The 27,911-nt window shown below is 37.8% G+C and overlaps 1 protein-coding gene across 4 annotated transcripts in view; it reads right to left on the bottom strand.

The window, feature by feature from the left end:
- Positions 1–27,911, bottom strand: part of WDR33 (WD repeat domain 33) — a 67,320-nt gene that overhangs the window by 11,994 nt on the left and 27,415 nt on the right. The window contains exons 8-16 of one of the 4 annotated variants that reach the window (XM_084292260.1): positions 6,892–7,018; positions 5,690–5,844; positions 5,477–5,555; positions 4,838–4,948; positions 4,285–4,379; positions 3,321–3,407; positions 2,941–3,080; positions 2,443–2,595; positions 1,070–2,116 (exon numbers count right to left, since the gene is read on the bottom strand). In XM_084292260.1, coding sequence (XP_084148386.1) covers positions 1,070–2,116; positions 2,443–2,595; positions 2,941–3,080; positions 3,321–3,407; positions 4,285–4,379; positions 4,838–4,948; positions 5,477–5,555; positions 5,690–5,844; positions 6,892–7,018 — 1,994 coding nt within the window. The other 3 variants (XR_014618717.1, XM_084292258.1, XM_084292259.1) reach the window with 3 other exon arrangements.

Below are 27,911 nucleotides of genomic sequence, written 5' to 3'. Positions count from 1 at the left end.
AGCTGAAGATAAACAAGAAGTTTTAAGTACAAAACCAGCGCCATGATAACAGGAAACTTGTAAGGAGCAGTAAGTACAGTAAGCTCTCTGTATCTCTGGTGATTACGAGATGGAAGAACCCCGTAGTAACGGTGCTGAAGAGGGCACAGCAGGTTACACCTGATGGCACCTGACGGGCTGGTGCTGAACCAGACTTAATCCCTGAAAATGTGATCGGTGCCTGTACAAACAACACTCTCCAGTATGCCAGGTGAGCCGAGTGCAGGTACACTGCAGAGCTGCTGAGCCCTGCAGGAGCTGAGTGCCGTGGCAGCACCACGCAGGGCCACCTGATGGCCGGCACAGCAGCTCTGGCCCAGTGCCCACCCCGCCAACCCACTGGTCCTACCCAGCCCTGCCCAATACCCGTGCCCCCTCCTTGCATTCTGCAGCACGTGGTGCAGTAACAAGCTCAGGTACGCAGAGCCCATCTCTTAACTCGTGGCCCAGAAGGTATAAAGGTGGCGAAACAATTTCTACACCGGTGTAGGAAGCAGGATAGTTATGCTCCTGTGCATTTAGTTTCAACTGGAAAGCTCAACCAGACCTACGCTGATTCCAGGTGTGTCAGCATCTATGGTAAATTCATCCCATAGTTTTGATAAAGTACTCTGGGACAACTCAGAGTCAACAGTAATTTGTTTTAATTAACACATTTCTTATGTTCAGTTTGCTTAAATTCAACTTTTCTTAGTGCTTACCTACATCCCTAGGAAATTCCACATTTAAGACAATTCAGGGTCCTTAAACTAAAAAGTCTGGAGTTTCTCTTATGGTTACATTTTTCCTAACAGATACTGATTTCTCTATCAGCATTTCTAGTAATCCTTTTCTCCCGTTACCCCTGCTGTTTCCAAGCTCCATAACTTTTTTCATCATCATTTAGATTCTCCTGAGGCGGACCTTGTTAAACAGATCTTGTAAATCCATTTAACCTCCAGACCTTCTGCTCCTGCTCAGCATTTGTACCATGTGACATTATCGTTCCCACACTCTGAACACTCTCCTTGTTATACAGATTGACACATACCTGATTAAACGGGGGACGAGGCCCGTCACCCAACAGAGGCGTTTTCTGCTGCTGGAAAGGCAGAGGGCCCTGGGAAGGGTGCGGCCCCCTTGAAGGATTCGGCTGTCCCTGAGGTCCTTGCATGTTTCCTTGAGGCCCTACTAAAGAGCCTTGTGGAGGTCCCTGCTGGCCTTGTGGACCTGGTGGCCCACGCAATTCTTGTGGCGGTCCTAACATTGTACCTTGAGGCGGGGGTCCCTGTAGGCCCCTCATCTCCTGGGGACCATGTCCTAGTAAACCACTTTGCATATGGCCTCTCATTTCTTGCGGATGACCCATCATCATCCCTTGTGGAGAAGGTCCTTGGTTATCTCTGGGTCCTGGTGGACCCTGCATCCCTCTTGGATTAAGTCCCATCAGAGGCCCTTGTGATATAGGACCCTGCATCCCTTGAGATCCTGGAGCTCCTTGCATGCCATGAGGAAGAGGTCCTTGCATTCCTCGGGGACCAGGTGGCCCTTGCAATCCTTGACCACCAGATGGACCTTGAGGACCCAGGTGACCTTGTGGGCCAGGTGGACCTTGCGGTCCTAAATGAGTCTGAGACCCAGGTAGGCCCTGTGGTCCTAAGTGGCCTTGTGGACCAGCATTACCCTGTGGACCTGGAGGCCCCATTGGCCCATGAGGGCCAGGATGTCTCTGCATTCCTTGATGTCCATGTAAATCCTGAGGCCGTGGCATTCCTTGTGGAGGCCCCTGGGGGCCTGGAGGTCCTTGTGGTCCCATGAACCCTTGAGGACCTGCAGATCCTTGATGTAATGGAGGACCCTGAGGTCCCATTTGTCCTTGGGGTCCTGGAGGCCTGAATTGTCCTTGTGGACCAGGAGGTCCCATTTGAGGCATATTCATTGGCATCTGCTGAGGTGGAAGGGGCTGCTGAAATCCTTGAGGCATCTGTGACATTGGGCCTTGCCCTGGAAAAGGCTGGGGTCCATGAAGAGAACCTCCTGGAGGTGGTGGCTGCACTTGCTCAGCTTGTTTTTGCGCAAGTCTCTCAATCTTCAATTGCTGTCCAAAAAAGAAAAAGAGACACAGAAAATCAACTAAGCACAGAAAAACATGAAACAACTAAAAATCAGAAGCAGCTATCTCGTCCTCAGGAGTTTGGAAAGATTTAGTACTGTCCTCTTAATTAACAGAAATACAACTACAGAATCATAAACAGGTATAACTAACTGAAAAGTGGAAACCTTACTGGTGGCATCATAGCATCGTGCACTGAATCCAATTCTCATTCAATCAGACGCATTTGAGAAAATGTGAAAACAAGACTGCAAAAGCAAGCTACACACTTAGTGCTGAGCTCCAATGAATAACTGGCTTTACGTACTTACCTCCAAAAGTTGTGGGTTTGTGTACTGAAGTGCTGCCATTTCCTGTTCAATCTCTGCCTGTGTCTTCTTTTTCTCTTCCAGCTTAATATCTTCCTTTCTATCATTCAGTGGCTCAGGTGGGGGAGGCAAAGGAACTTTATTCTGCATCCATGCCTACGCAGAATAAGTAAACTTAATACTAAGGAATGCTACACATGTAATATAATGTAACACTGCACTGGGAAAAGGTATGCCAGAATGCTGAACATTATGGATATCCAGAAGCTGAAGATTAGGCTGAATAAAACACCCATATCTTATAAACTTTTAAGGTACAGATACAGGGTATTTAACAAAATATTTTATCCTTAAATAATAATTTAACTAATGCGGCAAATTATTTTGCACTGGATGTTGATACAAGAGATGATGTCAGAAATCCAAACACTCCAACAGCCACAAACTTTTTGAAGCTGGGATTATAAGTGGTTCCAGTGTTTGTTGTTTATCAGTACTTACCTGCTGAAACTGTGCTGGTATTGGTTTTGCATAGGGCACTTTTTTCTGTGGCACCTTTTTTTGGTCCTTTTGCATTACTTCCTCCATTCCCCAATCCAGTCCTGGGATTGTCATTTCAATGTCATTGGACTCATCTTTCCCTTTAACACCAGGAAAGGCAAAAGGTGCAATACAGGTTACAGAGTAATCTTGTTATTCTCCTTACAGTTTATTTAACAGAAGAGACCACAAGGTTCTCAACTCTTCCTTTCCATTGAAAATATGCAGTTAAGAACCTCAGAAAACAACAGCTGTGCTACCCAATTATATGAAAGGATGAAAGAGAAGTCAAACAGCATCTGGATGGCTCAGGAAAATGCCTCCCTATAGCTGCTACTTACCCATCTGCTCTTGCTCCATGGCTATTTTCAATTGTTCGGGTATTCCCATCCCAGGGATAACTGCTAGGCTGTTGGGTTCCAAATCATCTACAGGAAAACAATAAGTATTTATACTTCAAAAACTTTTGCTTTACGTTATAATTTAATTCTTTCAGCTTCTCACATTCTCACCGTTATGCATTTCACAGCTGCTGGGTCAGTTTATATATCTCATGCATTAATTACAGATATTAAAAGAATTGACAGATTCATAAAACACCCCAAAAGAACAGACATTATATACTTTTAAGAAAAGTGATATTTAGCGTAGGGGGTCCGAAAAGGAAATATCATCTCATACCAATTCCCATTTTTGCAATAACAAATGCATATAGTTTAAAATTTAAATCAGATTAAAATAATGCATTTTAATTGTCATTCCCAAACCCAAAGGGGCAAGTAATAAGAAACATTAATAAACAGATGCAATCCTGGGAATTAAAAAAGGTTGCTGAGGCAATGCTGTAGAGCTGGGCAACCCTGAGCAGCACAAAATTACAAGAATTCTTAAAAGGGAGGAGGGTAAAATTTTAAAGATTTGAGTCAAGTTGAATAATTTGAAAGGTCTTCCTGGTGTAGTTCAGGACTGAGGAAAGTCTTGCAGTCACATGAAGTTTCCAAGAAGAAAAGTAATCTGGAGACAGCACCAGAGGGAGAGCCAAACCTCCTTTCTGTGACTGACAGAGCACGTCTTACCTCCTGGAGCTGTGGAATAAAAGACGACAAATTGTTGGAATAGTGCTTGCTGATAACACAGAGAATAAGATTATTTATTTAAAGAAAAGATATCTTTATCTAGCTAGTCACCAATACTATACTGTCTCATCACCTTACCCAGAAGCTGCACTCTAATGTTAGCTAAATGCCCTAGGCTTGTTCCTAACCCCAAACCCTCTTTTCTCCATGCTCATGGAAATTGCCTTACCGTACTCCACACCATCCTCTGACATTCCAGGCAGCAAATTCAAGTTGTAACGATCTCTCATTTTATCTCCAGGACGATTTCGAGTCCAAAACTTGCTGTTGGTGAAGAGAAATCATATGATCTCAGTAGAAAGTCAAGAACATTAAGTACTTTTAATGTAATTACTGCTTGCTTATTTAAATTTTAATTTCTTGACTATACAAGGGTTCAACTCCTCCTTATCAAGTTCAGCACTGCATCTGAACATCAGCTCTGAGGTTCAAACAAAAAAATCCCAACAATTACCATATCGAACTGTACAGAACTCATACAACCCCCAAACCTTTCATTTCTTAAGGCTTCCTTAGGTGAAAGATAAGTGAGACAACACTCTACCTTTTCATGTAAAACACATCAGTGCCTTCCCACTTAAATAAGTTTCTTTCTGCTTCCCCTACTGGTTGTGTATCAAAACCATCCTGATCTATTCTTTGCTCACCAATGTCATGCACCCTTCCAGTTTCTAAATGCATGTACATTCCCTTAGATCTTTTCTTTAAATACTTTGAAATACCTGGTGTGATCGTTTGAGCCTGAACAGAGAATGTGTCCAAGGGGATGCCATGCCAGACTCCAGATCATTCCTTCATGGGCCATTTCCATTCCACCAACTTCCTTCTCAACCCTGATGCATCAAAATATCAATCATTACACACACGAGTATCTGCTACAGATACAATATAAAACTTTTGCTATTCAGTTGTTCCTATTCCTCTGTCCCCTACTTTGCTAAAAAAATTCAATTCTTTTTCTGTTGCATGTACTTAGCAGATAATTCAGTCATAGGATTTTTTTTAAACTGTATATATATATATACACATATATATAATATATAATATATATAATTTTGTTAACTGTATATTTAAAAGCAAAATTACAACAACTCATGAGAAACCCTAAGAAACTAGGTACTTCAATTATTCATCACCCCCTCAACGAAAGACTACTTTCTGTATGAGCTATTGTATCCTTTAAAATATAACTGCACAGAACAACTTCAGAAATGAAGCCTATTCACAAACATCCTCAGTGACAGAGCAAAATTATACCATACACATGCATTCAAAGGTGAAAAGTATATTTTATGCTAGGTATAATGGCTTGCACATCTGATCAACATCTTTTCCAATACGCCGGTAAAAATGCCACGTACCCAACATGCCAGAACAACAGAGAGCCATCAGACCCCCCACTGGCAAACAGCCCTTCATGAACAGGATGCCAGGCCACAGCTGAAATACAAAATAAGCCACAATCAGAAAGTACAATGCAAGAACTCCTAATTCATGTAAATCAGGATCTCAAAAACTTTCATTTTTAATCCAAACTTACTAATAAAAATTCACAAAATGTAAGAAAAGCTGACCTGTAGCCTCTTTCTTATGACCCCTGAAGACCTGAAGTTCTTCTTTTAGATTACGAATATCAAAGAGCTTGCAGAGATGGTCACGAGAAGCAGTTAGCAGCCAGTTGCCGTTCAGATTCAGTTTCACCTCCATCACTGTGTTTTTATGAGCATGTCTGCAAGTACAGAAAGAAAAACACTGTACAGAAACCAGTTTCTCAGATAAATCAAACATGATTATTTACCAGTTGCAAATATTTAGGTCGGCAATAAAGTAGTTCACAGAATCACAGAACGGCTGAGGTTGGAAGGGACCTCTGAAGATCATCTAGTCCAACGCCACCACAGAACAGGATCACCTAGAGCACCTTGTGCAGGATGGCATACAGGTGGGTTTTGAATATCTCTGGAGAAGAGACTCCACATCCTCTCTGGGCAACCTGTTGTAGTGCTCTGTCACCCTCCCAGTAAAGAAGTGCCCCCCTTTATCGACCCGGAACCTCCTGTGCTTCAGTTCGTGCCCATTGCCTCTCATCCTGTCACTGGGCACAACTGAAAAGAGACTGGCTCCATCCTCTTGACACCCTCCCCTCAGGTATTCAAATATATGTTAATGAGATCTCCCATCTCCTGTTCTCCAGGCTAAACAGGCCCAGTTCTCTCAGCCTGTCCTTGTGTGACAGGTGCTCTAGTCTTCTGATTGATCCTCTTATGAGCCCTTCTCCAAACTCCTGGTACTTCTACATCCCTCTGGTACTGGGGAGCCCAGACGTGGGCAGACTTAGTTCAGGCCACTAAACCAGAATACTACAGCTTTCTGTGCAAAGGCCCTGGGCCTTGATATTGTTTCTTTGTATTTTAGAGTAATTGGTAGTGCTCACTGAAACAGAATTCAGTTACTGTTCATGTTTTTACTGCAGCACAAGAAATTTATAATCTGCCAATTAAACACATATTTCATCTGTTTTTCAAATGGGAACTGTGCGACTAGGAAATCCATGAATAAAGACAAAGTCAGTTTAAAGAAGGAACATTTAAGTCACAATTTTCAGAGTTCAGACTTGATCTAACCTAGATTTTCTGGCACAGCTAAAGCACTAGCTTTCTATTTGAAGTAATTGTGTATGGCTGAAAAGACATGAGGCAAAAAGCTAAAAAGAGACAGTGGTTTTATGCAGATAGCCTTTACTTGAGCAAAGCAAAGTCTGTGGACATGAACTTACAGAGTGGCAAGGCTCTGGCCAGTCTTTGGATCCCAGAACTTGATCGGCTGTTGGCTATCTTTACTTCCTGATACAACTAAACCCTTTGTTGGATGCCAGTCAACACATTTCACATCTGCTCCGTGTCCTGTTAATAATATAAAAGCCATTCATTTAGAAATTTAATTGAAATTGAAAAGGCACCAAAAATTAAGGGCTTACTTAATATACTTAATATAACTGTAATATAAAACTAAACAAAAAAATCACACAGCACAGTTCACAAAACACAAATTCAAGCTAAAGAGAAACTCTCCCAGGATAGTTAAGTAGCACTAATCACTGAGAGCATCTTCTCAGATTACAGCACATAAACCAAGCTCACTTCAACATAAGCATTCTCTACGATATTTCTGCTGAAACTGGTACTTCTTTGGGGGGGAGGGGGAGAGGGGGCTGGCCCCATACTATTACACAGTATTTTAAGCAGAAGCTAAAGAAGCATTTCCATAGAGGCGTTAAAGGAAAATACCCCGTGACACTTTCTGTAAAGTACTGTAGAAGTGAAAGGCAAGCATGTACGCGTTCCCATCCTATCAGTACTACTCTTTTGTCATTCTGTCAGAAAATAAGTAAAGAAATTAAATCACGGATCTGAAAACTAAATTAGCACATGATGAAAAGAAATCTTATGAGACGTAACCTGTTATCAGGCCAAAAGGATTCAGGTTTTTCTAACAGTCAAGAGTTGGGAGAGAAAAACCCTCATGATATCATTTCAATTTACACTGACTGACTGACCTTGCCAGAGAATCTGTGCTGCTCAGGTGATATAAAATCTGTCACAAAGAAATGCCTATTACTGCTACACAATAAAATGAGGAGATTTCTGAGCTGGAATATAGGAATTGACACAAGAAATAATGAATGATAATTTCTTTCTCTAGTATCTCTCCATGCCATCCCACTTCAATACAAAACCAACAGCAACAGTCAATGCCAGAAAATGAGGCAGCATGCGATAACTAAAGAAAAAAGCAAGGTGAGAAAAGAAGGGACGTCTGTAACAAAGAGGCACTGAAGTCATAAAACGGTATGGAAAAATGGTATGGAAAAATGATACCATGTTGCATCAAAGCCAAACAGGCCCTATCAGACAGTTCTTCCAGGTACTGCCTTCCTTCAAGGTGGAACACGTAACTTGAAGCAGCACAAGCTTACTCAATATAGGCCTCAACTCAACAAAACATTAGAAATTAATGACTTTAATTTTCCTGAGGGCACAGAAAAGTCCAGCTAGGAAAAGCATTGTACTTCTATCTTACAAGCAAAATTTAAACACACAAAGCACACTTTCCATCAAGCGAGTGCAACTTCTTGACCCAAGAAGAAGTTGATACAACTTTGGTGAACATACAGATAACAACTTCAAGGACTGAATGGATGGAAAGTATGGATGAAGGAAGCCAATTCTCCTCCCCCAGCTACAGCAGGCAGAATTGGCCTCAGAACACGCTGGTCTCAGGGAAGGGCAGGATCCTCAAGCTGCAAAGACTGTACATGTGCTGGTCTTTCCTACCAACACAGAGGCGCTCCCAGAGGTATTGTTTCTTCTTTCTTTCAGGTTCTTCTGGTGCAGAAAGAACTAGAAGGTACTGTCTGTATGGATTTGCTCTGGCTAAGTCCATTTCAAATGAAACAGGAAAGAGAAGGCTGAGCAAGTCTTGGTTCTGTGTGTTTATTTGGGAGGAGCAATTCCACCAGTAGTAAGAAAGAACTTTCCCTTAATAGTGGAAAGCAAATTCATGCTTGCAAGTTTTCAACTGACAGTATTCTGTGGGTACCTGGTATCCTGCAGCCTCCAGAAAGACAGCAAGGGCAACAACAGAAATGTTCTATTACAGTTTATAACTGGCTGAACCATATGAAAATCTGTTCAGACTAGAATATGCTAGTAATATCATAGATATAAAGAAAAAAAGCCAGGAAAAAAATAAAATAATTGCCCATATGGACATGAATTTCATTGGCCTTGCTGCTCCTGAAATAAAGAGACTTAGAAATGGAACAATGCTTAGAGACAAAGAGCTACTCTCTGCTTGGTGAGACTGCATCTGGAAAATGAGTGATGCTGGCAGAAGGCCATCTCTGGATAAAAGCTCACCCTGTGCAATGCCTCCTTTAGGCTTTTCTTTGGAGATCTAACATGAGTTAAGCCAACCCAAATACGTATCCCAGGCAAAGAAAGGCTCAGACTGAGCCTTAAAGTTCAGAGCCACTCTTTGAAACAGAGCAACTGATGCACCCATCCTGTAAAGTTTCAAAAGGGAGTGATGATGATGGGCAGTACAGGAGTGATGTGCTTCTTGTAAGCCAGATTGGACAGTTACTGCATATCAGCTCCAAACCACAAAGTTAAAGGGTAGTAACAAAATGCCAAGACACTTGGAACCTCTAACCAGAGCAGCTAAATCAATAGGTACTGATCAGCAAGATTTAATCACCAGCAGCTTATGAAAATTGACCACAGCGACCAGAAGAAACCAAGTGTATCACTTGTGGAAAAACACAGCCATCATAAAGACAGTTAACCAAAATTTTCTAGAGAGATCAATCTTTCAACCAGCGGGCTTTGTATTATAGCAATAGTAGGGAAAGCACAGGACCCTCCTTTTTTAGCTAATCACAATGATCTATCCTGCCCACAAGAGAGGCATCTTTTAGACCAAGTCCTGCCCTAAGTGGGATCAGAGCAGGGAGCCAGACTCACCTGTGGTACAGAATCCCTATCACCAAGCACCACACTCTGAAAAAAATCATGCAAACCTCTGTAGTTTGCATTCTTTACTTGCTGGCTCGCACAGCTGGCTCTGTAACTCCAGCAGCTGCACAGACATCTCTGACCCAGCAGAGCCAGTGGGCCAGGATAGGAACTGCACCATCTGAACAGCGCTTCCCCCACCTGCACCAGGGATGCCTGCCACAGCATTTTCCTATCTTGCAGGGATGCTCAAAGGACAAATGAATTGAAGTGTGGGAACTGTTTATAAATCATGATAAGGAAAGGATTATAAACAACCGAAAGAAGAGGAAGACTGAAGATAAAGATTTTTGATAAACTGAACTCATTTAAAATCATGCTGAGAACATCTGAGCATAAAATGATATGCTAACATTTGTCAGTTTTAGTGTACTAAAGCTACTCAAAAACTTAAATTCTGCAGAAAAAAATCAATGAAAACTAATGCATTAAAAATAAATATATGAAAGAATTTTCTCTAATATTTTTTCATATACATAAGTTTCTGAAAAAAGTAACTGTAGTCACAATCCAGTTAGGTAATTAAAATACTGATTGTTAATACTTCTAGACTACTTATTTGAAGAACTGTTCTTTAAAGAACACTGAACAGACATTCTGGCTGGTAGAAAAAGAGTATCAAGATGTGACAAGATCATGTGTAACAGTTTATGATCAAATCCAGCAGGACACAAGTATGAAAAAGTGCACAGAAATTTAAGATCTTATTTTGTTCCCTCAACCTATTTTCTGCATGTATGACTTAGTGAATTCTAGCTATAGTATAAAAAAATCACTGCTGCAGATCACTGCCTTTTGATCAGCGTGTAAACAGATCCATATATTTTACAATACAACTGTGTACAGATACCGTATTTAATGGTGTAGCTCAACTTTTTCCTTTACCTCCTTTTCCCTAGGAATGAGCCCCGTTTCACAGCACGTAAATGGGCAAGCGGACATTATGGATGATAATGGAGGATTTCTAGATCCTTCTCAGCAATTTTTGGATGTTTATACACATACTGAGGTGACACTACCTTAGAGCACCTTCCTGTACTTTTGTAACATTCAAACACAGATGAACGTTTCTAACAGCATATATTTTAAAGAATGAATGTAGACATTTAACTGCAACAATGCTGTTTCTTTCTTCCTTAGAACTTAAAATAAATAAATAAAAAAAAAATCATCATTCTCATAGGCTCATCATTCTCATTTTAAATGGGGGTGAATAGCACTGCATACCCTCTACTTGAATTAGTCAGACTTAAAAGTTTTTTCCTCACCACACACGTCAGTGCTCCCCTTCCTGTAATCTGTACCCCTGAAAGAATAAGCCACCCCTCAGAGGAGCAGGCCCTTTGTATGGGACTATTTCCAGGGCATCCACAACAGAGCACAATAGAAACAAGACCATCTGCAAATCAAAGACAACTGAAAACAGCCACGTTAACAACAAGATGTTCTGTTCTCTATGTAATTCCCTTAGACTTTATTAGTTGCTTCCGGATCACTATCAAATTAGATTATTCTGCTTATTCCATTCTTATGGAAGGCTTTTGAAATTGTATCAGGCAGTTATCCATTAGCCCAGCGATTCCCTGCTTCCGTGCACATCCCACTTAGGACCTGAGCACCACTTTGCTATCAGAAATGAGAATACTACTCTTAAGTAGTGTTTAGCTAACACTGGCCAGGTTAGCAATAAGGGTAAGGATATTTTAATTCCAGGAACTTCTGTTCATTGTCCCATCACGTTATGAGAACTACGCACCCCCTGAAAGCTGCCCTGTGAGCAAGGTGACCTCCTATTCTCCACTCCAAATAGGAATCCTGGAGAAACCCTCTCCATACACAACATGCCTTCTCTTTTTAGCATAGTGTGGGAGGTTGATGAATAAGAAACTAAACGAAAAGGTCCTTTCCGCCTGCAACAATAATGCTTCAAACTACTTTTAGATCCGCGTTCCCTAAAATTAAATTTTCTTTTCTGAACACAGAATCTGCTCACAGAATCTTTCTCTAGCTCTCTACTAGGTTATAAAAATGGTATCTGGAGAGACTGGCAGAGCTTTAATCTACCCATAGGGAATGTCTCCTGTATCGTCAATATTTCTCTAGACCAGCAGCCAAACAGGACATAATCAAGTCTTGTTCACAAAGCCCATTTTTACAGTTCTATAATCATACTGTCTTATTTTCAGACAAAAGTTGTTTAAAACAGGATTTTATTATTTTTTTGTTAAGCTCTGATGGAACAGGTGTGAGTAAACAATAGATTTCCCAGTTCGACCCTACTGAACAGATAATCAGACTCAAATATGAGAAGTCAAAAAGCCCCCAAAACGCAATTCTGTAGATGAGTTTAGAATTTGTATATGTTAGTGTATGTGCAGCAGGACTTAACACCACTTGGTGAAGAGTCTGAATTCTGCAAAAACCTACAACAGTTAGCAAGAAAGAGCTTGAACATAATGCTAGTTATGTGCTCATATAGTGGCAAATGCACGGCAAAAATCCTGAAACCATCTTACGTTAAATGCAATTACCAGCAATGGCATGCAGGAATCTGAATTCTTTGTATCAGTGGAAATTCAATGACAATGTCTTAAATAGGGATTTCTACAGAGGGGGAAAAACATTTAGGTCCCAGTACATAAGGAAACTGGGTCATGCAGAGTTCTGTCTTCAAACAAGGGACTACTCACATGTTAAAGGGAATGTTTAAATTCTTCAGTGAAGGCAGAATGCTGGGCAACTTCCAAAGCTGAAATACTTTGCTTTGAACAGAAACAAAAATTATGCAACTGAAAATGTCTATTTTAGATCTTGTGGGGGAGGGGGGTTGGCAGGATTTTTTTTTTTTTTTTTTTTTTTGCCCTAAGTCATTGAATACACTTACAGTAAAATCTACAATCATTATAGAGACACCTTTCCTTTTAAAGGGATTTGGCTTTTTTTTTTATTCTTTTTTTTTTAATTTTCTGAAAATAGTTTTGAGCATACCACATCTACACCCAATCAGGTCACTTCCTGTGTATGTTGCAAAACATATGGAGACAAAATAAGCGTGAGAGCAGGTTGGGCAATATCTCTGGAAGTAACGGGAAGAGCATCTGTAACACACAAAGAGCTGTTTAACATTTTCATAGCAGTGAGGACTACATGACTGTCCTCAAAGTATGCATGTTTTACAATTTCTAATCCTAAGACATAATTAAGTTTTATGTAGATTTATCACAGAATTATTATCAACAAGTTGTTTTAGTTTGTAAAAACATAACATTTTCATTCATTTTGTTTAATTGGTGTTCAGATTTTCAGCTTACCACTATTTTTATGCACTTAGCCAAAAAAATCATGCATAACATTAAGTGGATCTCTGTTAAGAGTTTACCTATGCGATGATGCTTTGAAATGCAGCACAATGCTTAGTGGAGTGCAACAGTCACGATTTCTAATAGAGAAGTCATCACCAGTTTTAAATAGGAAGCAGTCAGGAAGCTCAGAACTAGCTAAAGAGAAATTATAGGAGAAATAGGACAGAGTATAAAAGGGAAAGACGTGCCAAATGACAACTGTCTGACACCTTATTCAATAAATATGTTAGTGTGGACAAAGACCAGTTTTTCAACAGCGTTAGAGATAAAATATTTATGAAAACGCAGATTGGATTTTACTTCACGCTTAGGCACACTTGTCTGGGACAATTCCCATGACATTTCTTGCAGTTCCTTTTCAGTTACTCATTAGAGAATCAATAGGGCTTCTTTAAAATTAAAAATATAGGACAGTATACTATTTTTTTTCTGGTTACTATATCTGTAAAGTAGCTAGGACAAGATGTTTTCTGTTCAAAAATTAGCCAGCCTACTTCGAAAGCAGCAACACACTTGCTTTTCATTGACAGAAAGCATTTATTTAGAACAGTATTTACATTTAACGATTTTAAAAATAAATGTACAAGAGACATTAAAAAAGGAACAGTAATTATAAGAGAAATTCTCATCCTTCTTAACATTATCAGCTCACAGGAGCCAAAAAAAACACTCCCTCATGGAGAAACTGTCCCACAGTTTTATACTGCTTGTTTTCTGGCACCTTCCTTTCAAGTACCTGTTACTAGCCACTGGATCTGAAATAGTTTGCACAGCATCTAACGAGCGTTTGCAGTCTGAAGCCATCAGACAAGATGGCTCTCCTGTTTAATACTACATTGCAATTACTACATAATGCCATGCAGGAATTGTGTGAGTGGAACAGTGTCTAGGAATAGAATAACTGGCAGGCCCTGAAGGAAAGAAAAAGTGTAAACTTGAGAGATAAAAAAAATCAATGATTTTGTTGATCGTTAGTCCACAGTTTCCACAGATTTGTGTCTTTTTATTTGGGCATAAAACAAATTTGCTGGGCAGCATGTTTTTTTTTTGTTGTAAAAACACCAAACATATCCCAGAAAAGCATGAGCTTTCACTATAAAATGTTCCTGGTGAAGTCCTCCAAACATAAACTACACAGGTGTTTTTGGAGTATACTGGTAGTGTGAACCACCAACTTCAAAAAGAAAATGAAGCAATGTCACAAGTCTGATTAGAATGTCAAATACTTTGAGGCTTCATGACAGTTTACCTCAAAAGTAGCTACTCCACTGTTGTTCAGTCAGAACATGCACTTATAAAAAAAAAAGGGGAATGTACTAAAAACTGATGCCTAATAAGCAAGGTAAATTTAAAATGCACTGATCCAACAGTAACTACAGTGTTGTTTTTTTTTTGTATTATTTCTTTTTAAATGGATAGTTAAGACACTTGCTCATCACTTAATTACTACGAATGTTTACCCACTTGCTGCCATCAAAGTGTCAAAATCTCCAGCCTTTCCACCTGCTTGTCAAGCCTTTGCCTGTTACACCTGATCTGTATTAAACACACCCCTAAGGAAAGTCTGAGATTTTTAGAAGTAACACAAAGAAGGAATGCCAAAAAAAACAACATTGATTTAGACAAAATTGTAATTTAACTTGAAGCTATCATAGAAATTTTTTTTGGATCCTAAAATCCATCAAGGCAATTTAGCAAAAGTAGGGGAAAAGAAGGAAACTAGGGCACACTGCAGAATTTAGTACCAGCTGACCTCAAGCTCTGGACTCCGACTGCAATTTCAGTCAAGGACATAAGCAGTAGAGATGGAATATTTAGTTCCAAACTCAGGGAAGAGAAACGTATTTCCACAAAAGCTAACAGTAACCATCAATAATCATTTTCTGTACTTCTTTTCTTTAGCATCCTGTTAGAAGTTCTCTAAATGTCTGCTGGCAATTATGGCTGTCACAAGAGAAAAGCAGAGCTCAAATACCTAGTTTAGAGGCTAATCCCAGTTTCAAACCAATGTTATGACCAACATGAGCAGACAACGTTCTTAGCAAGCTGCTAAAACCAAGGATTAATTTTGGTGGACCACAGCTAAAGAGGTGGTGAGAAGTTTTTACCTAACTTCATACACCCTTGCTCCCAAGCAAACACGGAATCCTTTAAAAAAATGCCCAACCCAGAAGGACTACCAAGATCTTTCAGTTAACTTGATCTTCCTTGTTTGAAATAATAGGCTTCAATGTCACTTATGGCTATTACTAAAGGACAAGTTCCTACTTTAAATCCCATTGAGAGAAGAGACACTACCAACTCTCTCCTCTACTAGAAAGATTACTTTTAGAGACAGCGACGATCATCTGGGCAGTCACAGAAGAGGAATGCTTGTTCAGGTGCTTTTCACTTCAAGGAACAGCATATATACACAAACCTTTTTTCTTGCCAACAAAAAAAACAGGTAAGCTACATTTGATAGCAACTTTACCAATATAGAACATCCTGTAAGTACAAGACATTTATAATTTTATCCAAAGAAATAATGATTTTAGGTAAAAAGAAGTTAGAGAACGTGTCTTCTTTGGTTCTAGAACAAATACCCCATGAGCAACTGCTCTCAATAATAAGTGAAGAGCTGACCCAGGGGTAAGGTGGGGGGACAACAGAAGGATGGTCAAATTTGGTGTAGTCTCTAGGAAGGAATTTACTGGTTTCAGACAGAAATCCAGGCAATTAGCAAGTACAAGAAATTCAAGAAGGAATACACAGAGATCATTTAAAATGCTCTTTGCACTCTACACTACCACCAGGACTGAGCAAACTAGGAAGCAGCAGGTCTACTGAAGTAAACTGGCGGCAGAAAGCATTGCACATGACGTTGGCCTGAGTTAAAAGCACTGTTCTTTCTATACAGAAGAAAAGCTGAATAGAGTGAAGAATTCTCATCTCAAGGGCAAGGGACCAATTTTAAAACAAAAAAAAAAAAAAGAGAGAGAAAGGGCTGTAAATTATGAAGAGAGACAAACACTCAAAATGAGCAGTGTACCAGTAACAAAAATTAGAAAAAAATGGCATGTAACATACGGTGACTTACAAACACGTCTGATCCGTTACTGAGCTTGGGGCTAACAAAGAGAAACAAGGAGATTAACATGGAAAAAAAACATTTTCAGGGCAAAAATGCAATTAAAATGCTGGAGCAAAATGATCTGAATAGTGTTGCAGGAACTTGATAGAGCTAATAGCTTCCACTGAAATTCCAAGTAGCAAAGAAAAAGCTGGGCTCACAAGAGATAGAAACAAGGATTGTTTCATCATTGTCTTGCTTCAATTTTCTGCACTATTGATGCCCTTTTACCTCCTTTTATTTTCCTCAGCTTTCCTCTATCACCACTACGTCTCTGGACTCAGTTCTCTATCCAGCCCCCTATTAGTTATGAAATCTTTTGCAAAATATTTTCTTCTTTCAGATTTAAAAATTACACTGAAGTCCCTGTTTAAGCAGGGGAACCCAAAACTTACTTATCTTCTAAAAATAGACCCCCTAATTAAGGGACTGCTGTGTAGAGTGTGGCTGTATAAATATAAATGAAGCTCTATAAAACACCATGCACACCCATGTACCACTTTAAATTCCACAAGCACATGAATGGATCAAACAGTAAAACTCTTTGCGTGTGATGGTGCTGAAAACTTACCAGGGATTTTGCGCGATAAAACCTAACGAAGAAAGGGAGAGATGTCAACAGGAAGAAATGGGATAAAACGATCCAAAGAGTACTTAAATAATTCTGCTACGTGAAAATCAGGAGAAAAAAATGGAGAATGTAAAAGTCGACATAGGTGGTTATGAGACAGAAAGGCCAAGGGGACCTATCAACAATTTAAATAGGGTTGCAAACAGCATTGAAAACAATTAGTGGAAAATGCTGTTTTCAGCTGACATCAGAAGCAATGTGAACAAAATCAGTGGGATTTGATCTTAAATGCAAGGGAAAAAAAGCTTTTCTTCACATAAAAAAAAAAAATACAGGTGTGAAACAGATTGCCTATGATACCATATTAAGAGACTGTTCTTTCAAGACTGGAATAAAGAATACAGCAATTAAATAAGCCCTTCCACACCATATTAAATACAGATGGATTGGATGCTTCTTCGAATCCTACGTTTCTTGAAATGACTACAGGTTAGATTTTATTTTTTAAACTAATTCTTTCAAATAAATAACAATAAAAAAGACATTTGTTTTGCAACCAGCATTAAGTGTGTTGTTTCCCTCTGTAATGCAGTCTGTGACTGAATCTGTATTTGAATCTAGAGGGGCGTGTACACAGTAGCATGTTAAAAAGCTCCAAAACAAGCATAGGAAGAATGATGTGGAGGTTTGCAGGACAGTATCATAAAAACATAACAATCACACATATATAATAAGTGGATATTCTTGTGAATTAAGCAGAAAAGCCTTCAATTCAAAAGCCACATCTACAGCTGGGGCAAATAACTCAGGATGTTATTATACGCTCCTCCATGGAAGCACCAGAAATATTGTCTTGATCTTTTTTTTTTTTTCTTTAAAAAAAAAAAAAAAAAAAGGCAGGGAAGAAATTAAATCATTATACAAAATACGCAAACCCAAATGACGTGGACAAAAAGAAGAATCCAGGATAAAAAATGTCCATCTATTTTTAAGTGCAAGCATAGGAGAAAAGGAAGAGATTATCTCCTCATCAATGCTGAGGAAAAAAAGAAAACTTTTTTTCTGAAACATTCATCTTGCCTGCAGATTTTTAACTCAGTCATCTTTGTTACAAGAATAGACAGAAGCAATCATATTAGTACTAAAGATTTTTATTATCCCTATTCTGGAAATAAAAGTTGAAAATATAAACAAGTTATCCATGGGATACGATTACTTCTTAGTTTTTAGAGCAGTACGTTGTATGAAAACACTACCACAAAAGCTAGACCTCAACCATGCAAAAGCCACCAACAGATGTGTTTAAAAAAAAAAAAAAGTGGGCTCAAACCACCAAAAGAAAATGTCAAGTAGATAATCAGTTTAAAATAAAAGGCTAAATGTAACAAGTGCTTACTGCATGGATGTGATTCAGAAAGAAGTTATTTCCTAAGGAATCTAAGTTACTCTCAATATTTTTTGTAGCAGTTCTTGAAGTGTTGTTTTTTTGTTTTGTTTTTTAAATCTTACATGAAGAAATGAGGAAGTAAATATAAAATACCTTTTCAGACTCAGAAAGGTACAAACCAGTCCACGTAATAACAATGAACTGGGACCATATACGAAAGTAAAGACAGAAGACAGAAGCAAAAAGGCAGTACTTTTAGAAAAAATGGGACACATCTGCAAAATAAAAGAAGGAACAAAGTATGCACGTTAAGAATGTAAATAGTGAGGGAAAAGTCATCACCAGGAAAAGGTTGCTAGCCTGGCCCTTGAAAGGAACTGATCTGTCCTCTTCAAATAAAAAACATTTTACAGTACTGCCTGTGCTGTGTACAAATACTCAGGCTGCGGAATGGAAAAGTGCTGTATTTCTCTTTAAGGAAGCTGGACTTTAGAAATCTTCTGTAAAATAAAGTTATTGATAAATAGAGGTAGTGACTTCGCAAGAGATAGTTAAGTCTCATCTCCAGTTATGCAGATAATTCTCCATACGTGGTCCCATTCAAATGCTAACAGAAGATAAAAAAAAAAAAGATCACTTTCATGGAAGACAGCGTCATTTTTGTTTTCAAACAGGCTACATTAACACATGACGTTGATAATGAAGTAACCACAGAGGAAACTGAAAGAGGTATTTCTTGGCAAAATGATGCAAAAAGATGACAGCTCTGCCAAAATCACATTTTGATTTTTAATATATTGGTTAATACAGCAACCCTGTACTTGGGAGCATCAAAGAGCATTTTAACCTTAAAAATTATTTTTTAAAAAAAAGAGGAAGCTTTAGCAGGTATAACCCATGTCAACAGTTTATTTTCAGTGCAAGTTAAAATACAGTTATTGCTTTAATACACAGAATACACCTTCATTAGACTAGCCTCTGGTTTTGGATCACATATTCCCTTGTGAATTATCTGCTGCTAGATGCAGTGTTACAGGTGTCAACGTGTCATGAACATGGTGACTGCAACACAAGCACTACAGTGGAGGAAAAAGCACAGCAGGTTCAGAAATACCTGGCCTTAAGGAAAAGTTTCTTGATCTATTGGAGACTGGGCTTTAATTATTTGTATGCCTTCAGCAGTATCCTAACCTCCCCAAGACAGCACAAAAGTGAGGTTGTTTGTGCCCCTGTGTCAGTGCATCTTTCTCACGAGGAAACATGGGGGGCTAAGTTCTTAGAGTGAGACACGCAATGCATGACAGATGCATCCTATGGTAAAATAAACAGCAAACATTATTCCTGCTACTGTGTGCAAACAAGTAGACTTCAAATAAAAGCCTGACATACCTCACATAGTTTTTATGAAGAGATTTTTATTCTAGGTGAATGAAAAGAAACTTTTTCTGAGGGACAGATGTCCTACATGATTAATACAATTTACCACCTTCCACTACCAGCAAATTTATTCAGACTGGTTGGAACTGGAATTCCATTCACCCGCCATCTGATCAGTAGAACACATTCCTTAAACCAGCAGGATTAGCAGCTGCTACCGCACAGATGTCCAATTCACAATAATTGTCACCAGAGAGTATAGACTATAATACATTGAAAACATTAATTTGCTTTTCACTCCTACACGAGTCCTCTTGTCTGTGCAAGGATTGCAAAGAGCAGACGTGGCAGGAAAAATATTCTGATGCTCTTCATGTCTACTAAACTCAATATTAATTTCTAAGATTACCAATCTTATTTACTAGTATTTCTAGTAAATAATTTCTACGGAATAAAATACTATCATCAGAACCTTCTTTAAGTTTCAGTGAAGTGCTATGGCTTTCTAGATGCTACCTGATGTAGCTACAGTGATAATACCTGATAGGATGGAGTTCTGCAGACACCAATGCAAGTTCAACCATCATGCAGAACAGAGATTTAATTACCAGTACTTCCATCTAGACTTACTGGGCACAGAGATCATCGTGATGAAAATGTAGACTGAAACATACACAGTTAAGTGCTCGTAGGCAGGAAGACTGTATATTTCTCGAAGAATTCCTTGATGCAGGAAAAGTAAAATGGTAGTTGGAGGGAAGCACACAGCATGTGAAGAAGCCTTTGAGCAAGCAAGATTTTTTTTTTGCAGACAGGCAGCAGCAATTACATATCTACAAAAACGGCAGGACAGCACCTGCTATTTAAAGCCGCTACCGTTCCAATTTTTGTAGTGTGAACACAAATTCTAAGTTTAAAATTAGCATTAAAAATTCTGATTACGTTTTTGTAAGTGCCTGGTTTTAAATCATCAGCAAGCGTAACACATACTGCAGAAATGCTTACATAGATGATAGGAATGATATTTTTTTCTCCACTTCTTTGGAAACAAGTAATATTCCTGGTAAGTTTTGAATGGTGTGAAAGAGAACCTACCTTTGCCCAGAGATCTCCAGACTACAACTGTGGAGCATAAATCAATCTAACATAATAAAAAAGGCATCTGAGCAAATTTAGCTTTTTATTTTCCTAGTCTCGATACCACATGCTTACTTTCAAGTGTCAGGAGAACAGGGACTTCCCAATGGAGAAAGTGATCTACAGAAATGCACATTCATTCACATTATTGATATTCCTAACCACTAGAATAGGAAATAGCAAACTAATAATGATTATGGGACTATATGCATTGAGAGAGAACACTTTATACATTCACCTTAAGTAGGTGCAGTTACTGCTAGAGAAGCAAGATGTAATTGTTGCAGTGAGAGTTTAAGACCACAGAGTGAGATCTGCTGGAAAAAGACAACACCTGGTGATTACCAGCTATGTTAGCTGACCTAAAATTAAGCAAGCTAGAGTCCTTAGGACAGATGTGGATTTTTTTTTTTTTAGTTTTTACTTTAATCTTCTTTCCTAACTATACCAGCTGGTCTAATTTAAGGTGTTATTTCTGCCTATGCATCCTGTATGAATAAGACAAGAAGGCAGGCCTAAAGAAAAAGGCAGGATTCTTATTGACCAGGCACAAACAGCCAGCAGTGACACACTGCAGCATATCAAACAGCAGACCAAGTCAATCTTCAGAAAATAGAATCATCACGTACTATGTTGTATCCAAATGTGTCTGGTAGCTGCCCACGAATTATCTCATGTGCAACTGTTTGTCAGTAATTACAATTCAGAATGAAGAATTACATCTACAGATTTTAATGTGCTTATTCCTTTCTAAACTCATCTTTAATAACCCATACGGATTCTTGCACTTTCTTCACATGGCACTTCAAATTCAGTTTCTTTGAATTTGTTATTCCTTCAGAAGCATGGAATTTTTGAGAAAAATGGAAACACAAGAGGAAATATAGTTTGAACTTTTCAAGTGCTTGAAATAGCATGTTTCTAGACAAAGTAACTTCTGATTTCCTATTTAAGATAATTTACAGTCTCAAAGTTCTAATATTTTACAGTCTTTGTTAACATGCCTAAACATGAAAATTAAATATTTTGTCTTAGAGATACAGGACAATCAGGACTTGGGATAGTGTACTAAATTGGTCATGACCATTCTTATGTTGTTGCTCAACAGAAAAAATACACTTAACACCCATTTCACCTATTCATAAAGAAGAAGTTTACAAACATACGAGGTCTACTTATAGCTTCTCTGCAGAACTTAGAAAGATGCTCTAGAGAAACGTACGTTCAAGAACGGTAATAACAAAGTAGATTGGCAAAATGATGCTCATTCAGTTTAGAGTAAAGCAGTATCTATTTTTTTTTTTGACAGCAGTCTATTTTACCTTTGCACATATTTTAAGGCTTTGCAACACTGTATATACAATATATTTCAGGACTAGATAATTTGGACACAAACAAGGAAGCAGAAACTAACATTAAAATACAAAGTCTGCTGCTGGGTAATATTATAAAGGCTAGATCTTTATAGATAGTGACTGAAGTTAGGTATGTATACAGTACAGTGAAGTAAAACTAGAAATTAAATCATTAGGATTTTTGTTCCTTTCTCTCCCTCTGTTTTGCCAGATGAAATTCAGTATCATAAGATCAGAGTATTAAGTCAGGTTGGAAGGAACCTCAGAGTTCTCTAGTTCAACCTCCTGCTCAAAGCTATAAAGTCAGAAGAGGTTGCTCATGGTTTTATCCAGTTTCATCTCGAAAGCCTCTATGGACAGAGACAGCACAGTATCTAAAATTCTGCTAAACTCTCATTACACCAGTAAGAGAATGCAAAAAACATGAAAAATCTCCCAAGTAAAAATGGGATTTTAAATGTGCTTTCCACTGGACTGGATGAGGAGATATGTTTTGTGTGTGTGTGTATACATTTTAAGAACTACTAACTTATCTAGAATACTTATTTCTATAATGGCAACATACTTGAAACATCAAATGAATTTCAGCTCAAACTTTAGATTTGTATTTATATGGTAAATTACTTACCTGTGAATACCAATTATACATCAAGCTGTGCTACATATCTCTAAATATAAAAACTGTGGAAGTTCTCTTCTCAAAAGAAAATGTTTTACTTTCATATGAAATTGGAATTGGAAATGAATTTTCCACTTCATAATGAATTGGAAAAAAAATAAGCATTTGATAAAAAATAGTAATCAATGAAAATTGGGCCTTATGTTAATCCAGGATTAATGAACAAGTCTTGCTATGTAAATTCTCAACCTGAGAAGAGTAAATACTTATCAAAGCCATGCCTTCCTGAAATCTTGAGGCACGCAGAAAAATAAACCAGAATAGGATCACCTTTGAGAGGACAGAAAGTCAGCTATAAAGAGAATTTCAAATGTACTTTTTTAAATAAATATTTACACTTGATTTTCCCCATCATTGTCTAGAAATTACTATTAATAACAACAGAGTCTACATCCTGAGCTACATTTTTCCCCCAGTTCATCTTAGGCTCTGAGGAATAGAACATTTATAGTTAAGCTAGTTTATTGAGCATTATGACTCTGTGTTTACAGGAAGTTGTGTTTTTTGTTGTTGTTTTGTTTGTTTGTTTGTTTGTTTTTTTAAGTGATGGAAGCTTAAAAAGTAAGATTTTAAGGCAACATCAGATGATCTCTCCCCACCATTCTCAACAAAAAGGCAAGGAAAATCGTTATTCCACACATGGTAGATAGAAAATGTTCATCTGACATCACATACCAGAAAGCAGGGTTTACTTTTTACTAAAGCACACTTTTTCCAATTTTAAGAAGGCAAGAGAACACACCTATCAGCTTTCCTGAATGCAAATAAGTTTACTTTGAGATTTTGGGAACATGGTAGGAACATCTCGTTTGTTCATATTCCAGTCCCCTGTTACTGACAACTTCCAGTTTCTCAGCTCAGGCTCATATTTAAATAGTAATCGTATGCTCCTTTTCAAAGCTTATTTTGGTGAGCAAAAAGGTACATAGTATGAGCGTTAAATGAATGGTCAAAACAGGGTATTACACAATATTTACAAAGAATCATTTGATATAACCTTGTATCTTCCAAGACAATATATGCAAGATATTTGCACACCTTGCTTGGCCGCAGCAGAAAAATACCCTGAACTGATACAACCACTTCCTCATGTGGCTGTAGCTGTTCTCTGGAATAGCTCTACCTATCCACTTACATATCCTTACTAAAACTAATTTATATACAATATGACAAACATTAAGAAGATACATTTTGAAGAAAAATACAACTAACCTGTGTTTTAGTAGTATCATACATAAACCAGAACTTGAAGGACTAAATATTGTATGAAAATATCATCTTGCAGAACTAGAAGTATCAGATGCTTTCATAAAGATAATAATTACAAATAATAAGCTAAACTCTCTGGAATTGATGATGTGTTCTGTGAAATTTATGATATAAGAAAATATTTTTTTAAGTTGTAGCTTTCTCCTATACGGCTGAATTGCTGATCCTCAAGACTGTGCTTCTTTGGAAGCTGACACTTAACGGCCCCAGCATTTAAGTTACAGAAAAAAAGTCAAAAAATACTTCTCTATCAAATTTGAATTTATAAAATTTCTGTCAGTTACTTTACCTGCAATACACATGCACACACACACTTTCAGCAGTAGAAATGAAAATATTTTCCCCTCAAAATTGCTTTCATTAAAAAATCCTTATCTGGAAGTAGCAAAATTAAATAACAGTTTGGATTTTCACTGTAAAATGAATTTGTCACTTGGAATGTTGTGGCATTCTGCTTTGAAAAGAAATGTTGATTATGTTTGCATGCTTATTCTAACCAATCACTTTTTGCAGAACTATGCAGCACGCGTGTGCTTTGCATATGTAGCAAATGAAGCAATCCTGAGCAGGCCTTCAGTCTAATAATATTAGATATTTTAATTTTAAAGCTGTTAGATCAACAACAGAAAAAAAATGAGAATCCACACCACTTCTTGGGGAGTGATAAAAGCCTTGAGTTTTGAATCAACCTGTACTGACAGCTTTGTCTCTTTACAGCTAGGAGCCATGGCATCATTTGCTAAAACAGTGCTCCAAACTCATCGCCAAAATGAGAACAGATTGTGTTCCTAACTGCACTCACACTTCAGTCTCTCAAAGTCATGACACAGAACATAAAATTTTAAAGATATTAGGGAAAAAAGTATGTGTATGTACACTTTTCATCCTTTTTTTTTTTTTTTTTTTCCCCTCCCTTCAGGATTCTTATTAGTCCCTTTCTCCTGGTCTGCTCCATAATCCCATTTCAGCATGCACCCCAATTTCAGCTTTGGCTCTGTGTCTTCCTATAAATGCAACATGATGAGCAGAACTGTTTTTTTGTTTGTTTTTGTTTGTTTGTTGTTTTTTTTTTTTTTTCCATAAGAACATAAGGTCAGGCAAGTATGAAAGAGAAAAAAGAACCACTGTATTTTAGGGAAAATATTTCCAAGCTTTCCCGATCTTCTGGTGCCTGGCTGTCCTTATGAACATGTAATGTTAAGTATCCTAACTACAATACCATTCATATAGTAAAATTTGAACTCTCTTACTACTAAAGTCAGAATATCACTCAGATTAATATACTAAGTAATTTAAGCATGAAATTAAAATTACATGAAAGAAAATATCAAAAGCTTGGTAAAATCTATGCTTGCCTAGATACACAAAAGCTTTTGAGTACAGTAACTACAGGATGGTTTAAAAAGTCTGTTTAACCCACACACACAAGAAAAAAAAAAATCAAGAGGCCTGCAAGGAAAGCTTCTATGCACTGATGAGAATTTTCTTTTTTCTTTTTTTTTTTTTTTTTTGACAACCTCTAACATTTCTTCAGGAATAGCAAATTTCTGTAGGAATCTAGTCTAGATTCCATTAAAAAAAAAAAAAGTGCCTAATTTTGAGTACATATCCATGTAAGATTTTATCAGAAGATGAGTTACAACGCTTTTGTAAGAGTAACTCCAAACCATTCTGTTTCTGCTGAGAACCTTTAATATGACAATTACTACTGAGAGTAGCTAAAAGGAAGCTAAGATCCTTAATGCATACAGGCTACATTCTGTTCAACAATTACACTTGCGCAGAGGTAACAAAAATGTTTTTATCTTAGTATCAGTATTTAAATGCCTATGCGGTTTGGGATTTTTTTCATTAATGTAAATGAAATCTGATTAAAGTGTTGCTTTTCCTCTCAAAAACCATATGCAGAACATTAGGATAAAACACACCTGCAGCAGTGGTTCACACCATATATGAGATCCTGAACACTATGCAGGGTGTTGTGACATATGTTCATTTTGAATAGACACTACAGTATTTACATTAACAAGTTGCAAGAAAGTTTTCACCTAGTCCAGTATTCACCTACCCTCTGTAATTATCAAACACACAAAAGGAAGTAGATGCAAGAAACCCTACTGATGCAATTACATAACTGCTTTTACGAGCATCTGTTATCTCAACCGTGCTAAGACTTGGCTGTTCTGTGAAACATTAGTGTTCTCCAACATTCCCTCCAAGATTAACAAAATAGATTAGCAAATAAAACCTTCTTTTAGTGTGAAATCTGCCCTTGGATTTGATGTGACAGATTATGCAACTTTAAACTTCAGGATATTTACCAGGAGGAAAAAAATCATTTCAAAGCTGAATCCAAAATAATCTCATTCCCACACACAGTGCCTCTTCATTCTTGTAGTACAAAAATATTGACAGAAGTATCTGTTTGTTTTTTTAAAAAAAGCATTGTGCTGTGGTTTATCTTTCATGATCTCTAATACATCAATTGAGAATCATTTATATTGCTAGTTTATGAATTTATTTTTTTTTTGGTAACTCAATACTAGATTCTAGATGAAAATCAGAAGTATAAGACTTAGAATGTTGTACTTAAACCATAACATAACTCAGAAGAGAACTGTAATAAAGACCAAAAACTTACAGGCTTGTCAGAGACAGAAAGCCCCAAGGGCAGTCTTTGATATTCTCACTTCCCCTGTAACTGCTTTAGGATCAGAGCAAAAGCATCATGAAGCTACCCCCTAACGACCACCTTTTCGTTATAGAAACCAATGAACTCAAGTGTAGTTGATTGAAACAAAGGGTTTTGTTCAATCTAGACCACTTTTCAAATAGAAACCCGATAGAAGCCAACATAGCAGGAAGTTTCTCAACTCTCAAACAGACATATTTATGTTCAATACAAGCAGAACTCGGTATTTCAATAAAATCTCCTATAGAGAAAACCAAGATGTTGTAGCATTGGAAAAGGGCATTCAGCGATAATATTGAGTTATGAGATGACATGAACATATTTTAGTAGCTTCGTGCCGGAAGATGTTTGATTCTTCCCATCTACCATGTGGACTATACCCACCATCCTAACAAGCATCAGAATGATACAGTTTATGAACTCAAGAAAGTATCTTTATTCACATTCCAAATCCCTAGCGTTACTTAACTATGGAAAAAAAGTAAAGAAAAGAGACTAGGAAAATACATTTTGCTTGATGACTTCCACTGATGAAGCTGGAAATTGTGTACAGTATTTCTAACTCAATCTCACAAAGGCAACTGAGAGGTTTCCTAATAAAATTAAAAAGTGAATGGCAGCAGACAACTGAGACTGTGTCAAGAACCTTGCATAACTCCAAAAAAAGAAGCATCAGGGCTGGCACTACACATACAGCTGAAGTGCCCAAATGTGTCAGATGGAGCAAAAATCATCTGATCACTCTGAAAAGAGACCCTCACATCACAGAGTCATTATTAACATCCTACTGAGATCCCCAACATTATTCGTGTCTCAAACACATGAAAAGTTTGATGCACGGCTGTTTGGAGTGTAACTGTACCTCAACAGACTTAGCTGCAACCTAGTTCCCACTCTCATCCCATCCCAAAATTTGCTTTGGCAATGAAGATTCACAAAGATCAAAGACCTAAAGTGTAACTGGCATACTAAAGCCCAACAACAAAGAAGAGTTTTAACTGATTCTATACTCACATTTCAAATGTATATATATATTTTTTAAGTTAAAAAATTCAAGGACTTGCCTTCTCTACACAGTATCAGCATAAATGCATTTCTTGAATTTAATGGGTTTTCTATCCCTACAAATATAACAAAAACAGAAAAAAAAACTCATATGGAAGAGAGGGAAAAAGAAATCAATGCTATTTTCATCTTTTCTTTCACATCATCCAATATAGAGTTCTATTACATGCCAGGAAAAGGTAACAATTTGAGGCTACGCTGCTTCAAAGGCTAA

The sequence above is a fragment of the Netta rufina genome (assembly GCF_964035555.1).
Source record: "Netta rufina genome assembly, chromosome: 9".
NCBI lineage: Eukaryota > Metazoa > Chordata > Aves > Anseriformes > Anatidae > Netta > Netta rufina.
Note: the sequence above shows the minus strand (reverse complement) of the source record. Positions and strands in the feature narration are given on the sequence as shown.